General features: G+C 37.7%; 2 protein-coding genes across 3 annotated transcripts in view; one reads left to right on the top strand and one right to left on the bottom strand.

The window, feature by feature from the left end:
• The window catches only part of LOC125228533, a 14,658-nt gene extending 2,688 nt beyond the window's left edge, over positions 1 to 11,970 (bottom strand). The window contains exon 1 of the mRNA XM_048133132.1: positions 11,853 to 11,970. The gene's annotated coding sequence lies outside the window, so the exon portion shown is untranslated. The remainder of the gene's footprint in view (positions 1 to 11,852) is intronic.
• LOC125228531 lies at positions 10,172 to 17,251 on the top strand. Of its 2 annotated transcripts, XM_048133126.1 has the most exons (5): positions 10,188 to 10,620; positions 13,059 to 13,182; positions 15,214 to 15,366; positions 15,463 to 16,659; positions 16,739 to 17,251. In XM_048133126.1, exons 1-5 carry the CDS (start codon positions 10,549 to 10,551, stop codon positions 17,080 to 17,082), a joined length of 1,890 nt encoding a protein of 629 aa, XP_047989083.1. In that variant the 5' UTR covers positions 10,188 to 10,548; the 3' UTR covers positions 17,083 to 17,251. The 2 variants fall into 2 exon arrangements, with proteins under 2 accessions (XP_047989084.1, XP_047989083.1); XM_048133127.1 differs by lacking the exon at positions 16,739 to 17,251 and having other exon boundaries at positions 10,172 to 10,620; positions 15,214 to 15,331; positions 15,463 to 15,587.

Genomic DNA, 17,251 nt, shown 5'->3' with positions numbered 1-17,251 from the left:
GGAATAATTACTAATTTTCACATTATTTTGCCATTCCTTATTTCTTTAACGGAATAATTACTAATTTTCACATTATTTTGCCATTCCTTATTTCTTTAACGGAATAATTACTGATTTTCACATTATTTTGCCAAGATAAATTAATAAAATCACAATGCGTTTGGAACGCATCCGCCATTAATGTAAGTTTGGAACGCACCTGTCATTAACGTCACGTCATTGTCAAGTTGTCAGGTAGGAACAATTTGTATGGGAAAAAAGAATCACTGTTTTCTAATTATCATCACAATATTTACGTGTTTTTACACTGCCTAAACCTTCTGCGGTCTAATACAAACATTTCAATACCAAAATTACGTAAATCGGTCCAGCCGTTCTCGAGTTTATAGGTAACTAACAAACGCATTTCATTTTTATATATATAGATAGATAGATAGATAATCCCTGAAAAACCAACATACTATGGTCGCGCAAATTAGTTAGCGAATTCACCGAGAGATGGCGCTATACACAATAATGCTCATTATTACCTGTACTTTTGTCACATCTCGGACACTGGCGATCAAATATATGAAAGAGGCGCGTTCCTAGCACACAGTCTAAGTTCGTGTAGGCGAACGCGTACCATGCTTGTATGAGTGAGATATGACAGGTCGACTGTTCGCGTTTTGACAGGCGGTAACTGTGAGGTAACCGAGAGGGGGTGGCCGGCACTTTTAGCGGGGAGCGAGAGTGGCCATACTGTACGTTAGTACTCTTTATTATACTGTGCTTTTGTCTTCTAGTCAAGTCGTTAGAGTTATGTGAAAACATGAGATTATTTTAACTGGGGAGTTTGAAAGTTTGTACGGAACCCTCGGTGGGCGAGTCCGACTCGCACTTGACCGGTTTTTTTTACTATAGAGTCTATAGTAAAAAAAACCGGTCAAGTGCGAGTCGGACTCGCCTTTCATTGTAAATGAAATCATAAACTTTATGGATAAATGTTATAATTTAGCTAATTTAGTTCATGGCAACTTGTCTGCTAAGAAAATATTATATTATTACTGGGAAAGGTGAACCAAGTATTTGTGTTCTTGGCTGGTTCCACTCTGTCAAAAGGACACATTCAATGGCATTACCTAAGTTGATGAGAGATTGCCATTTTGTTTCGGAGGTAAATAAGTTGATTGATTGATTGATTTTTTCTTAACATAAAATTATATTCAGACTGACAAATAACAAAGTGGTTCTTATGGTTTAAGAGGTAAAGAAGCCTTTAATCACCAACACTTGTAAAGTCTGGGCTATCGAAATCTGCCAACTTAGCTTGGTCTCGCACTATGAACCACACAACTAATAAGACAAATTAATGATCCAATTTTTGTTTCAGTTGTACAAAAAAAGAGATGTTGCAGTGAAATCAACCTTAGATCTTTTCAAGCAGATAACAAAACTGGATACAGTTGATGCAAAACTGTTGGAAATTATTCATGGCAAAGATTTATATAAAAAAACCGGCCAAGAGCGTGTCGGGCCACGCTCAGTGTAGGGTTCCGTAGTTTTCCGTATTTTTCTCAAAAACTACTGAACCTATCAAGTTCAAAACAATTTTCCTAGAAAGTCTTTATATCGTTCTACTTTTGTGATTTTTTTCATATTTTTTAAACATATGGTTCAAAAGTTAGAGGGGGGGGGGACGCACTTTTTTTTCCTTTAGGAGCGATTATTTCCGGAAATATTAATATTATCAAAAAACCGGCCAAGTGCGAGTCGGACTCGCCCACCGAGGGTTCCGTACCTACAAAACTATTAGGTACTTTTACGTTACTCACATAAGTCTAAAGACTGGGCTAGGCTAGAAGTATAGGTTCTCTAATGAGCATAATTGTGTTTAGCGCCACCTCTCGACGAATTCGCGAACTAATTAGCACAGCTTGCGTGAGGTCTTTTATAATGTTAACCAAATTCAACATTTTTTATTTTATTTTAAAGTAGGTGTTTTATGTAAAATTTCGTAGCTATAAATTTTAACACCTTTATTCATAAACGTACACTAAAGTTATCCAGCCGATAAAGTTCGTTTGTCCCTTTCTATCACACCAATACGTCGGAAAGGGACAAACGAACTTTATCGGCTTGATAACTTAGTCTACGTTTATGAATAACGGGGTGAGTATTACTTACCGTACTGTAAAAATGTAATGTATACGGATTAATGAATTTAATATAGGTAGGTAATTATTGATATGTGGCAAAACGAAGGAAATAGTTTACACCTTCGCAATAAGTATCTAATGATATTTTTTTAATTTCCCATGTTACTTCACGTACCTACTTAGGTACTTATTTTAAAAACTCTAAAAATGTCTTATAAATTTAAATAGATATCATACACGAGAGAAAAAACGACAAGGCCCACTGGTGGCCGAGCCGGGAATCGAACCCGGGTCTTCAGCTTACGCGGCTAACGTCTTCACCACTAGACCACCCGCCCGCCGTGGTACCCGACGAAATTTTTCTAGTGTATGTTATCTCTGATAAGGCTAGGCGCCTTTGACCAACTCTAAGGGCGAGCAATTAGTGCTTGCACCTCCTATACGAATCCTTTGCAGGATTACGATATAGCGAGAGAGATGGTGCTGCCATCTATACAACTAGGGAACAAATCAAATTATTTTATTGAATATTTTTCGATTTGTTCTTTTTTCAAGTAGTCACACTACTATATATAAATTATAAATTTAAATAGATATCATACATTTACAAAGTAAAATAAAATAAAGTAAAATAAAATAAAAACATTGTAATTCTTAGAGGAAGAAGATTATACGCGACTTAATCCGTTTCCATATAAATATTGATATTACCCAAAAAAAGAGACAGTCAAACGATATTTTTGTATGAAACCGGCAAAAAGAAAGTGAAATTTTTAACTTGGTACTCAAACACTTGCATTGTAGTAAAGAAAAATTTAAATCATATATTCGATTAAGTATATCGAAAACAGTTCACAGAAGTACAATTCATCCATTGAATTACTATGTACTAAGATACTAGAAATTACACCCCAAACAAAGTCTGTGCTCCGGCCGGCAGCGCGCGGCGCATGCGTGGGGAGGTACCGTGTCATAGAGTAAGACTTGACCAATGACCACCTAGACGCGACACTCTTAGTGTAGACCTTTTTTTATACTTTTTGTAAAATACTAACCCCCTTATTCATAAACGCACACTAAAGTTATCAAGCCGATAAAGTTCGTTTGTCCCTTTCTATCACACCAATACGCCGAAAAGTGAACGTTTATGGATAAGGGGGTAAGTAGTTTAATTTTAGCACTATCATACATTGTGCTATGTTTAAGTTCTACTAAGTGAAACAAAAATACATTATTGATTTTTTTCATATACCTACTTTAATTGCCCTTGAAGAAAATCATAGGTTATTATTGTATGAAAATATCGATTACAACTCGTGTTAGAACTGTGTAGTATTCATAAGTATAACGTGAAATAAATTTAACATTTCTCTTTTATATATTACAAACAGAATATAATCACAATTACTATACTTCATTACCTACATGTCAAGTCTGTGCGATTATGATGCGATTAATCTATGATTTCGTTCAACAAAATGGCAGCGATATAGCTTCGCGTTTGAGGAGCGCGTCCCTTCATTGAAATAATTACTTAAATAAAGATCGATTAACATAGCGTGTATACTAACCGATTAAATGTGACACGTCAGTTTTATTCGATTTTCTCGTATGGCTTAAACAGCATCTTGTTGCGCAGGAAGGCATTTTTACATTTTATTTGTGTGCAGGCAGAAACATAAGTCCAATGGACTTATGTTTGTAGTGCAAACGTTTTGCTCGCAGTGTCCTCTCTAGTATTACCTCAATGAGTTCATCATTATCTTTAGTGAAGTCAGTCATTTTCCATATAAAGACGCCACCCGCCATCCGTTGCTATTGTACAAAACGAATACAGACCGTCGCGTGCGGCGTGTGACCTTCGCCCGTCGAACCACCCGCCGCCGGCGACGTTTCAAAGAAACCACCATCAAACATTTCCGAACAAAACATTCGAACGTCGTCAGTCGCGGACCCGCGTAAAAAACCACAACACGTTCTATGGACATTGGTCAAGTGCGAGTCGGTTTTCGACTTTTCCATACAAAGAACTCATGAGCGCCTGAACGACTGTGATGGCAAAGTTAACTTTTCGCACTTTCAAGACTTTACGTATATATCTCGGAAACGATAAGAGATAGAGCAAAATGGACTTCAGATTTGGGCTGTCGTTGGCACAAATTCTATGTTTTCGTCAACAGAGACCTTTTTATGGACCGATTTTGCTCAGTCCACTTACAAACGGTCTTAAGCGCCTCCTTTTTAGTAGGAACTTAAGTCATTTTGGCAAATGAAAAAAAAAATTGAACAATTTCTAAAAAGAAAAAGACAGAAATGAATTTCTTTCTACCTGTCCATCACGCTTACAAAATTTTAAGACGTTTAGTAACTGCTTGCAGCGTCAGTGAGTGAAAATCTTAATTTGAGTTTTTTCTCGTAAGTCCGACTTACGCTTGACTGTAGATTTCTAATAGGTTTTCCTGTAATCTACAGGTAGAGGGCTATCTCGTGTATTTTTTTGAAAATTTTACGCTAAGTAGTTTCGGAGATAAGGGGGGAATGGTCATTTTTTGTCTATTTTCTTAAATTACTTCTAAAGTACCAAAATTAAAAATTAAAAAAAAATATATTTCAAATGCTCATAAAATGCTCTTTCATTTGATATATAACACAATATAGTTTTAATAACTTTGATTTTTAATTTTCAAGTTTACCCCCCAAAAGTGACCCCTATGATTAAATTTCATTTAATTAAATTACATGTCCGTCTTTGGGCCACAGGTTTACATATGTGTACCAAATTTCAAGTAAATCGGTCTAGTAGTTTCGGAGAAATCGGCCGTAACAGAGGGACAGACAGACACACGAGTGATCCTATAAGGGTTCCGTTTTTCCTCTTTGAGGTACGGAACCCTAAAAACGATCTTAGTAAACCCTTATTCATTTTTAGATACCTATCCAAAAATATATCACACGTTGGGGTTGGAATGAAAAAAAATATCAGCCCCCACTTTACATGTAGGGGGGGTACCCTAATAAAACATTTTTTTCCATTTTTTATTTTTGCACTTTGTTGGCGTGACTGATATACATATTGGTACCAAATTTCAGCTTTCTAGTGCTAACGGTTACTGAGATTATCCGCGGACGGACGGACGGACGGACAGACAGACATGGCGAAACTATAAGGGTTCCTAGTTGACTACGGAACCCTAAAAAGTATGATACAAATCCTAATAGAAGTACAAGCTTGGCTAAGCCTTCTATAAATAAAAGATTTAAATAATGTTATTATTATATGAATATTATTTATACACATACTTATTGATAAAATGTTTATTTGCTTACAACCTATGAAAAATTAAAGGAATGAAACTAAAGGAAATGCAAGACTACCATGTTTTCGAGAATTCCCTCAAAATGTTTTTACTAAAAGGCTGCTTTTATAATTATTTATTTATTTATCGTATGGCAAAATAGCAGGTATGTATTAAGAACCGTGAGATCTTCTGGAAGAATAATAATATTAATGACAATAATGACATATTTAAAGACCCTAGTTCTATTTATTAATCTGACATTGCATAATTTTTTTTTTTCTCTTTTTGACTATGTATCGCTATATCTTACTTGACTTTTATTCTGTAATTTTATCTTTTGCTACACCTCAAGGGGTTTTATGTGCTGTACTGTACCCATATAACCATAATCGGTCGCCGTTCCTACGCAAATCCTCCTATTTTGTGTACACACAGGTCTTCGGGTCTCAATGTTTAGTCGCAGTACGGTCGACGTTTAGTCGCGGCGACCCAAATGGGGACGATTGGTAACAGGCACAAATGGTCACAGAAGTGACAGTACGTGTGCACCACGCGTGCACACATTGTTACCGTTTGGCGACTACTTTCCCAAAATCATTCGTTCATTTCATTCTTTTCAAATGGCGACTGTCAGAGACGTCAAAGTAAAAAATAAATAAAACCATTTGACATTAAAATGTAATGGCGTAAGAATTTGTTAAAGATAAATAATGTTTGCATTTGTAATATAATGTGGGCTAATTACCATGGCCAATTAAATTGCTCGAGTGATTTCATAAAATAAGTCTAAATTTATCAACGCGCCATCAATTTACCTCAGTTTAACCAGTAATAATATTATTGACTACTCGGTGTTTGCGTGTTATGTATATTGATTGGTGAAGTTTTAGTGCTCCGGTGCATATACTATACTGAAATATTAAAAATAATGCCTAGAAAACCAATAAAGTTGTTAAAATATGGATTAAGACGGTAATATTCCATGTAAAAAACAGTCGCCAAACGGTCACCAAACGGTCGACAAACGGTCGCAAAATGGTCGCAGCGTACACGCGTGACCGAAAGCTATTTTCAAAATGGCTTAATTCTTGCATTAATTTTTTCCAGGTATCCTCAAACTTTATAAACAATTAAATATGCCGTCGTACTCAGTTGCCCTCACTAAAGAAGATAAAAAAAAATGTAACGTGCGTACCGAGCTGCTGGGTTGTAAAGGATCGGGGATCATATTATTATGGTCTTCTATAGAGCAACTAGTATTTTGCGGCATTTCACAATTGACACTTGTTGAAGTAGTCGTCAATAATATTACTATCAACATTAATTTCAGCGATCTGTACTTCTTTTGTCAAGATTTTTGTATAGATAAGTGTCTACAAATTTGTAATGTTAAAGAGAGATAAATAAAACGTAGTAGAGTAAATAATGTGTTTTTTTTTTGTAACCCAAACAAAATACTTGTAGATACGAGTGCGGAAAAGAGGAAAATCGATACGAGTAGCGATAAATTAATACACGAACGAAGGGAGTGTTTTAAATCGACACGAGTTGTGAATGTCCTTTTCGCACGTGTATCGTATGACGATTTTCAGTACCTAAATCTGAGCTAAGAGTTTCGGCCAGACAAGAAATGAATCATTGCTTGATTTGCTCGCACTACTGCGTGTAAAAAGCAGCATCTGTACTGAAAAAAACTATCATTGCGCAACAGAAATTCTATTAATATCACAGTAAATACTCTATTTCATTTGATTCCTACTTTTATTGTGTAAAGCAACACTGCACTTCATTTTTATCAATAAGAATTAAAAATTATATATTTAATACATTAAGTAACTATAAAGTGCTTATCTATTTGTATTATCATTCTGCACTTTTCTTAACTTTCCCACATTTCTATAAAATGTCGAAGAGTGCTTAAATGGTCGTCGTCGTTTATTATTATTTAATTCGCTCATATTTAAATGATTCAAAGCAACCAGTCCACAACTTCACAAGAAAGTTTGAGAAACCTTCGTATTTCAGATTGTCATTTGCGGTTACAGTGGTTTAGGAGCAGTTCGGTAATCAGACCTACACATGTGTGTACAAATTCTGTCAATGTCACTGTCAGAAACCGTTCTGACAGTGACAATGACAGCCACAAATTCGTCCACATGTTGTTACCGTTATGTGTGCAAACGTCGACTAATAAAGTGTCGTTAAAAGTCATTCTGACAGTGACATTGACAGCCACAAATTCGTACACATTTTGTTACCGTAACGAGTGCACACGACGACTACATTTTGTTATTGTAACAATACGGTCGCATTGTTTGCACGACGTTACCACGCGTTATGTCACATTTGACAGTTAGTTACTGATTTGAAGATTTTGCGACTGAAATGGTTGTATGGGTATATTATGTATATACTGTATAGTGTGAATGCTAATAAAGAAATGGAAAAGAGATGAAATGAAATGAAAATTAAATTAACTTTACAGTAACTCATAGAGAAATATATTATAAGTAGGCAACTTCATCACTTTTCTTACCCAAATGAGAGTTATTTCGTAGTCTACATCTAGCGTCAAGTAGTGGTTTTGATAATTAACCGCTACTAGACACCAGAATTCGAATTATCATTACCACTACTCGACACTAGGTGTCACTGACGACACTGATGCGACACTGACATATGCCTTAACTTTTAAATGCATGACCTTGACAAAGATTTATTCAAATTCGAATTTTAACATGCTGTCAATATAGTTAAAAATGCATGATGCATATATACTTCACTATGCATTTAAGGGTTAAGATGTGTTACAAATGTTATTGACCTCACAGCTGTCAGCACAGCACAGCACAGTATAATAAAGAGTACTATCGTACAATATGGCCACTCTCGCTGAAAGTTCCGCTGCCGCCCAACCGCTTTCGGTTACCTCAGTTACCGCCTGTCAAAAACGCGACCAGTCGACCTGTCATATCTCACTCATGAGTGGTACAAGAATGGTACGCGTTTACCTACACCTGTACCGTTGGGGTTGCCAAAGCTACTAGGTTTTCATACACAGCCCCTGCGTGTCTAGAGAGAATTCTTGGCTGCATGTGGAAGGCTGTGATCTGAGCTACTCCCGAGAGCTGTCAGGAGAGCTGCAAGATCACAGCAGGCGGATGCGCGATGATGCCGTCGGGGCGATAGAGGCTAGGAGAGTTCTGCTAGGGATGTGAATGTGGTCGTAAATTGGGCTCTAATTTGCTGCTCTGACAATAGTACAGTCGCCATGGTGAAACCTAGGATTCACCGAATCAACATTGGTGAAAGCGAAGCGACGTGAACATATAACAATAGGTACTTCTTTAAGTAATATTTCGGGCTTTTAGCGACCGGAATCGGTAAAACCTAAGATTTACCGGTAAATCATAGGATTTGCCGTACTTCTGGCTTTTATAATAGCGTTCAGAACGTGTTTTTCGAGGCGCAACCGTCACGTGTCGTGTTGGATTAACGGACTCGGAGAAATTTAACGGAAGTTAACGAGTCCGTTAACATTTTTTAAAGTTAACTTAAAAGTTAATCCGTTAATCGAAATTGAATTTGAAACTTCGTTAATTAACTATTAACAGATTAACGAGTTAATGCCCAGCTATGACTGTCAGTAACTGGTTCCTTTCCAACTACAACCTTGTACAGTCAGCATCAAAAGTAGCTGACCTAAATGACACTTCGGAAGTAACTACCATTCTGTAATCGCTTAATAAAGATTATTTGTGATGACGCATAGAAAAAGTAATTCATCTTTGCCCTTTCTGACCACAAACTGTACAGATTTACCTATATTTAGAAAAGTTATTCAGGATATCATTTCCTTTAGGTGCGTTGTTTCATCCGCTACTATTGATGCGGACTATACTAAAAAATGTATGGGTGAACACAGATTTCTTTATTGCATAAAGTGGCCAGTTATTGAGAGCTAACCTATAATATAAAAAATTATATAAATAAATATTGGGGACACCGGACACCTTACACAGATCAACTTAGCCCCAAACTAAGCAAAGCTTGTACTATGGGTGCTAGGCGACGATATACATACTTAAATAGATAAATACATAGTTATATACATAGAAAACATCCATGACTCAGGAACAAATATCTGTGCTCATCACACAAATAAATGCTCTTACCGGGATTCGGCAGGCAGGATCACTACCGACTGAGCCAGATCGGTCGTCAAAAATAATAAGAAACCAATAATATAAAATAATAATATAATATAAAAAGAAACTCAAAGAAAATCAAATCACAATTAATTTTAGTACAGTCGGCCAAGAAAGTGGTCTACCAGTTTTTACAAAAGTTTCTGTGAGCTCTAACGATCGCTAAGGTTGACTTGACACACGGCATGACGTAAACATCATATCACAGAATATATAATAGTACAAGTACAGAAGGCTCCTTTGATGTTCACAAAATGCCGCCATTCTAAATTCTTACCTACATTAACAAACGGACCGCACGCGAGCAGCCAACATTGAATTTTATTGCGCCGCGCGAAGGTCGTCGCCAATGAATGGGCCGCGAACTCGCGGCCGCTGACATGTACTTGTAGCGCGGCGATAGAATCGCGGAGTGAGCCGCCCCTGATCATATATAGACAGAGCGATTGTCACTGACATAATATTATTGCAAGCGGAAATCGACCTTGTTGTCGCATGACGTTTAATTAAACGAACCTCACCCGTAGGGTGGTAAACCACATTTTTGGTCGACTGTACATGGTGGCCAGTTAGTGGACGTTGGTCAGTTATAGGCAATTTACCCTAACCAAAATTCTCACTTTATTGTGATAATGACTGATTCCTTCACCCTTGGTAGTAAATAGTTCGTAGACAGTCCGTAACAAAAACAAGCGAACACACAAATCGAAGTAACATCGAGTTCCAGTTTCAAGATAAGATAACTAAGAAACTACGTACACGTTCGGCTTTCCGATAACACCGTCCTGTCAATACGTCAACATGCTCTCTGCAATATATTAATTAAATTCCTTATATATAATAGTGTCTGTGAAATCATTATGACGTCGAGGAGTATTATGAAGATGCAAGAGGAATAGCTAGATGGAAATAGAAGCGAGACCTCAGGACTCCGCTTGGCGCTGGTCACTCCTGTTTTCAGTTGTGCTGTTAAACGTATGTATTGTGCAAACTATACAAAACTTCCTGGTTGAAGTTCTAAGCAATAAGAGAGATGTAGCCTACAGTACCCACAGTTAACTACAGTAGGTAAGTATAAGAAAACCGGCCAAGAGCGTGTCGGGCCACGCTCAGTGTAGGGTTCCGTAGTTTTCCGTATTTTTCTCAAAAACTTCTGAACTTATCAAGTTCAAAACAATTTTCCTAGAAAGTCTTTATAAAGTTCTACTTTTGTGATTTTTTTCATATTTTTTAAACATGGTTCAAAAGTTAGAGGGGGGGGGGGGACACACTTGTTTTTCCTTTAGGAGCGATTATTTCCGAAAATATTAATATTATCAAAAAACGATTTTAGTAAACCCTTATTCATTTTTAAATACCTTTTTACCACTTTGTCGGCGTGATTAACATATTAGTACCAAATTTCAGCTTTCTAGTGCTAACGGTTACTGAGATTACCCGCGGACGGACGGACGGACGGACGGACGGACGGACGGACGGACGGACAGACAGACATGGCGAAACTATAAGGGTTCCTAGTTGACTACGGAACCCTAAAAACGCGATTTCAGTAGTTCAAAGTAGTAAGCTAAATAGATTATTGTTCACCAAAAGCGCTGCCTGGTTTGTAGGTACATAGTACATACGCAAGCGATAGGAGACAATAAAAGGATAGGTCTTTATTGTAGGTAATCTGTCGGCGTGACCCAGAAAAAAATCCTAACTGCAGCTTGTTAAGGACGGCTTGACAGGTTATTAGTATAAAAATACAATCAAATCTAGTCCTTATGGTAAACAACAAAGTGCACAACTTAACGTAAATCTTTAACTTTATCACATGTATCGTATCTGCATATTATGTCTTAGGGAAACAGTGTACAATAAATAAATAAATAAATATTATTGGACATTCTTACACAGATTGACTGAGGCCCACGGTAAGCTCAAGAAGGCTTGTGTTGTGGGTACTCAGACAACGATATATACAATACCTATTTAACATTTAAAAAAAAAATATTCATGCGCACTTTTCAACTTGTCAGGCCCCGTAGCCGAATGGCATTTCTCCGACGCCAAACGAAAGCGATACGCCGCTGGCTCTGTCGCGCCAATACGCAAGCGCGATAGAGATAGATATCTACTAGCGCTTCGTTTCGTGAGCGTTTCGTGAGCGATTGTGCCATTCGGCTAGCCACCCGGTCGTTCGCACGAAAATTATAGGTAGTTACCTTATTTATCAGCTGTTGTGATAGGCTCGTTTGATAATATTGCGCAAAAACCCTGCATGTGTAGATAGAGGTAAGGTACCGTCACAATGCAAAATGTTTTGAATCAAAGCTGTTGTTTTATCACAATGACCGTGATGACACTCTTAACGTCATGTCGTGATAAACTACTACTATGTTTATCATGATCACAAGTCAGAATAGACACAGCTACAAAGTGTAGGAATTGTTGACATAGTTTTACAATACCTTCTTGCAAGTATCTATATGTAGGTACCTCTATTCAAAGAGCATCCTCTATCTATGATTATAATTAGCATAAGCTGAAGGAATGTTTTTTCTGCTGCTGCAAATATATATTTAGCTTAAGTACCAATATGTTTGCAATGAAGCTTAGTCGGTTTTTAGGGTTCTGTACTTCAAAATGTAATTTTTGTAGTTTAACTTTGTTGCCCATCCCTCTGTTTGTCCAAGTCAAGATAGACAGAGATGTGAAGGGTGTGTTTTATCTTGGGATCGCGTAAAGATAACGAGTTGAACTTAAAACGTATATCTACGCTTCCACTTTCATGTGGTATCGTTGATGGGTATCATAAGTAGTTATTGTAAGAAACAAGATTAACACAGAATATTTGAGAGGATAACGAAGTCTTGCTGCCGATGTTTTACGACTAGCATAAAATTATAGTCTGTCAAATTCAAAAGGAGAAGTAAATTTGTTTTTCTCAAACATGCAATGAAATATTGTCTTTACGTTTCTTAAAATGGGCTGGGAAGTATCGCTTTTTGGGCGCAACAACTCGAGAGGACTGTAAAGGGATTTCATATTATTTTTCAGGCCTAGGCCTGCAAAGTAACTTTTTTTTATAAAATATTGTCCTTTAGAGCATTTTTTTTTATTTCATTGTATGTTTGAGAAAAGCACTATACATGCCTCGGCGTGAAAACGGATTCCCGGCCTCGTATCCCTATCCTCGTATATACCCACTTGGCCGGAAATCCTCATTTTCCCGGCCTCTGATGTAATGTACTATTAAATTAAAGGAAAAACGGAAACATTCACACCTCCGGCAGGACTCGAACCTGCGACCTCTGGCTTTGCCGGAGCCATCACGCTTCCAACTGCCGGAGGACTGAATTTATCCATTTTTTCTTTAATTTAAAAATTTCGATGATTTCATCCCATGGTTGACAATGTTTCCTGTCTAGGTGTGCGTGCCGAATCTGGTGTTGTCGTACGGCGTGGTGCTTCTGCACGCGGTGCAGCTGGGCGTGCCCACGTGGCTCGGGCTGTCCACCCCAGTCACACATATCCTCACGTACGGCTTTACACGTAAGTTCATAGTATACCCATTATATTCTTCGTAATCGTAATACTTCTTTAAAAACAAATATTGTCCTTAACTGGTTTGGGACCGGAACATCCACCCTACGACGTTGCATATTGTAGGTATAACTTAGTTGGTCTTCCGCCCGCAATTCTATGTGAGGTATGGTTTTGGCGTCCTTATTTTATACTCGGCGGCCCCTCTCGCCATTTTTTTTATCCGGAATTTTCCTCATTTACGATAGGCGCCACATGGTAAGGGGGCACCCTTACCATGTGGCGCCTAGAGCCGCCGCTCCACTCCATCTACCATTAATCCGGCCCTGAATTTCTACCGACGGGTGTCAACTAGCTTAAATCAGCCATAATGAATTAGAATTTTATAGCTGGGACGCTATTGCCAACGAAGTAAGATAAACATGGAAGCCGCTTTTAAGAACATTACCGTTCAAATTCTTGGCACTAAGTTTTTTGTAAGGGCTAGTCAAATGAATGGGCTTGCAGTTCGAAAGGGAGAGTCTCTCGATTGGGTCGTCCTTACGTTAGGGATTCCCAATGAAAGGCTTGTAGCGCGGAAGGGGTTGTCCGGTCCCTGCTGTAAAACACTTTAAAGCTTTGTCACAGTAAACTTCAAATTGGACAGGTAATCGCAGTAAGCAAATAAACTCAATATTCAAAATGACAAGGTTGTAATTAGGTACGAGTTCAATTTGTTATGACTTATGATAAACATTAAGATTGAACTGACAAACAACGTCAAACTAGTAGCGGAAAAAATAATCGTCCATGTAACCAGCCAGTATTAATACCCCTAAATACTGAAAAAAGGTAAACAACCTCTAGCAATGCGATATACACAATGTTGTATTACGAGTACAATAGAATGGGCACCTAAAAAATAACTAATAATACTAATTTAAATAAAAATATTACCCCCATCAAGATATAGCTCAATCGATTCTACTCTCGATTCCGAACAAACTGTTTTCAGGTTTTTAGTGTTAAGTGAAACACGGTGTATAGGAGTATGTTGTTTAATTTGAAGTACTCTAAATAACTACACTTTTTGAGAGCTTTGAGTACCTTTACCTCACCTCATCGAATCATACAAGCTGACCCGTACCGTACCTACATCAAGATCGCCCTGCCACGTCACATTCATTATTTTTTATCTCGCGTTTCGTAATATATTTAAATAACAAACTGTATATTTTTATAAACTACATAAATCTGGCTTTGTATAGAATATATTGTATAGAAAGAACAAAATAGGATAATGTTATAAAAAAATTACCACATTTTAAATTTTTTTTTAATTTTTGTATTTTTTTTATTTTAAGTACATTTATCACTAAAATAGCCATAAACTACAATGATTACGGCTTTCGTGTGTTAAAAATAGTGATTATACCTGAAATCATTAACAAAACTTATTGAAATGTGCATTCAAATCACCCTATCGGGCGATGTAAATTATTTTTTATCACTCGTCCTATAATATATTTCTATAATAAATTATACATTTTCTAAAACTAGATAAATGTAGCTCTTAAATAATATTTTTTATTTAAAAAAAACCATTACAGTTTTCATAAAATGTGCAATAAGATGTATAAAAAAAAATCTCGTTTTTAGATTTTCCAATTTTATTTTGTATTTTTGTTCTAAAATAAATTTTTTTTGTTCCAAAAATGAATTCCTCGTCCTTCATTTATCCGAAAATGATATATCGCATGCCCTATTTTGTATAGTTTTAGAGAAATATGGTTTCAAAGGAAGCGCGGAGGCGCCAGCCTTCCCCCCCCTCCTCCCTCCTAAATTAAGGGGGGCTCTCGATGCCTCCTGATCTTTATCTACTCAGGGCCACCCAATGAACAATTGTGCCAAGTCTCAGTGCTTAATCACAAAATGCAGGGTTCCCATACAAGACATAGCAATAGCGTCCCCAGTATAATTCAACTCATATTTTAGCTACTACCTTTACCTTGTGCGAAAGAGGATTAGCTGATCAGGCCTAATCGTAGGTACATTTTTCAGAATGCTGGTGCCGCGAAGCAGCAGACTCGTGGGGCGGGCCGCGGGGCTACCGCGCCATGGCGGCGGCGGGCCTGCTGCTGAACGTGGCCGGCCTGGTGGCGTGCGGCTTCGTGCCCATGTATGTCGTGCCCTTTGTTTATGGCATTGCAGGAGGTAAAACGAAGGCATCAAATATTTTTATTTTTACATTCAATGTCTTTAACCTTGAACTAGAAAATTATAAATATGTTTACTGTAATTTTGTTTCAGGTCTCGGATCATCACTCATATCAGCACAAATTGATGCTATTGTCTTTGACACCTACGACTCACATCTTGGAATCGTTCGAGGCTTATGTCTAGCAGGGCAGGCGGTTGGACAGTCGCTCTTTCCTCACATAATAACCGCCTTGATAAATCATTATGGATACTCATACGCACATATAGTACTCGGTGGAATAATGCTCCAAACTCTACCGGCTATTATGCTACTCAAAGTAAATCCTATTGTAACGAGGCCTGTCTCTTTCTCTAGGTACAGTGATCTCTCCAAAACGTATGCAACCTACAGCAATGAAGTCGAAAATGAATGTTACTCAAACGAAATGCAATTGCACGACTTGAGCAGGAAGTGCTGGAAAAGTCCGTCAGATGACAACCTGCACCGGGGAGAGGTGTTGAGGATAGATGCTGGCGAGTCGTACACCACGACCACCATTACGCCGCCTAATAGTCCAGAGGACACAAGACGGAATCCCTTCGGGATCAACATTCTACCCGACATTCTGGAAGAAACCGAAGAGAGCGAAGAAGACGAAGATGATCACAGTGATGTTAAAGAAATGGATATAAATAGGAATAAGAAGAGATATAGTGCAGCCATTAAGAGACTGAGTACAATAAGCGACAATTTAGACGATTACATAACGAAACACGGCAGAAGAGATTCTGGAAGTGATTGTGAAGGCGACAAAAGCAGAGAATATTCGGAATTAGAAGTGACGTACGACAATATTTCACCTATTACGGATATACAACGGGAAAAAATTATGAAATCGTTCAGTTTTCGTTGTGAATCTGCATACGCTAGAATACGAAGGAAGTTTTGGATGCCTTCGTACAGAATATACAGAATACGCAGGAAACTGCAATTCACAATGTATAGTATCAATGACACTTTCATAAAACCTTTGACGAGGTCACTATCCTCGTGGCGGTTTTATCCTGCTCTACTTCTAAGCTTTTCCCATTTAAGTTTGTTAGCGATATCACTGGTGCTCCTGCCAATGGTCGCGTCTCATGTTCATCCGAAGATCTCTATGACTGAGTCAAATTTTTTAATGTCTCTCCATGGATTTACTTGGCTTTGTTTTTTACTGAGTACGCCATGGCTCACCGAAACGCCGAAAAGGAATTTTAAATACGTTGCAGTGCTCGGCCTTACTATATCTACTCTTGCATGTTTTGGTACGTATGTTTCTGCTTGGGTATTTCAACATTATTTTAAGTAAGTTGGTGTCTAACAGTTTCCTTATTTCTCCCACAGTGTTGGCGGCTTCAGATAGCCACGACGCGTTTTCGATCGGCTGCGTGGTGGCCGGACTGGGTTTTGGCGCCATAAGCTCGTGTTGGGAGGGCGCAGTGCAAGACTTCGTTGGGGCCCGAAAATGGCCAAAATTACGAAGCACTTTGGAAACACTATCTGCCTTGCTATTAGTTACATTCTTTGTGTTAGTATGTCTGTTCACGGACATGGAAACTAACTTACAACAATACTTATTCATTTTAGGGATCATTATTTCTGTAGTGACATTAGTATGGATAGTTATAGCAGCTGTGTCAATTTATAATAACACAATTAAAATGTGCTTATTCAACAGGTTTAGTTAATAGTATAATCAGTATACTTATTGTATAAGAAGATCTTCTCTGCAATAAATGGTACTAGGTACATGTGTGAGTACGTACTTCTTATACAAATACTGAGCTATTGAGTGTGATATTTTTGGCAATAAATGTATAGTCATTCTAATATTAAATTATTTTCATTGCAAGATTT

The sequence above is a fragment of the Leguminivora glycinivorella genome, chromosome 8 (genome assembly GCF_023078275.1).
Source record: "Leguminivora glycinivorella isolate SPB_JAAS2020 chromosome 8, LegGlyc_1.1, whole genome shotgun sequence".
Taxonomy (NCBI): domain Eukaryota; kingdom Metazoa; phylum Arthropoda; class Insecta; order Lepidoptera; family Tortricidae; genus Leguminivora; species Leguminivora glycinivorella.
The sequence above is the reverse complement of the archived record's forward strand: the minus strand, read 5'-3'. Positions and strand labels throughout refer to the sequence as shown.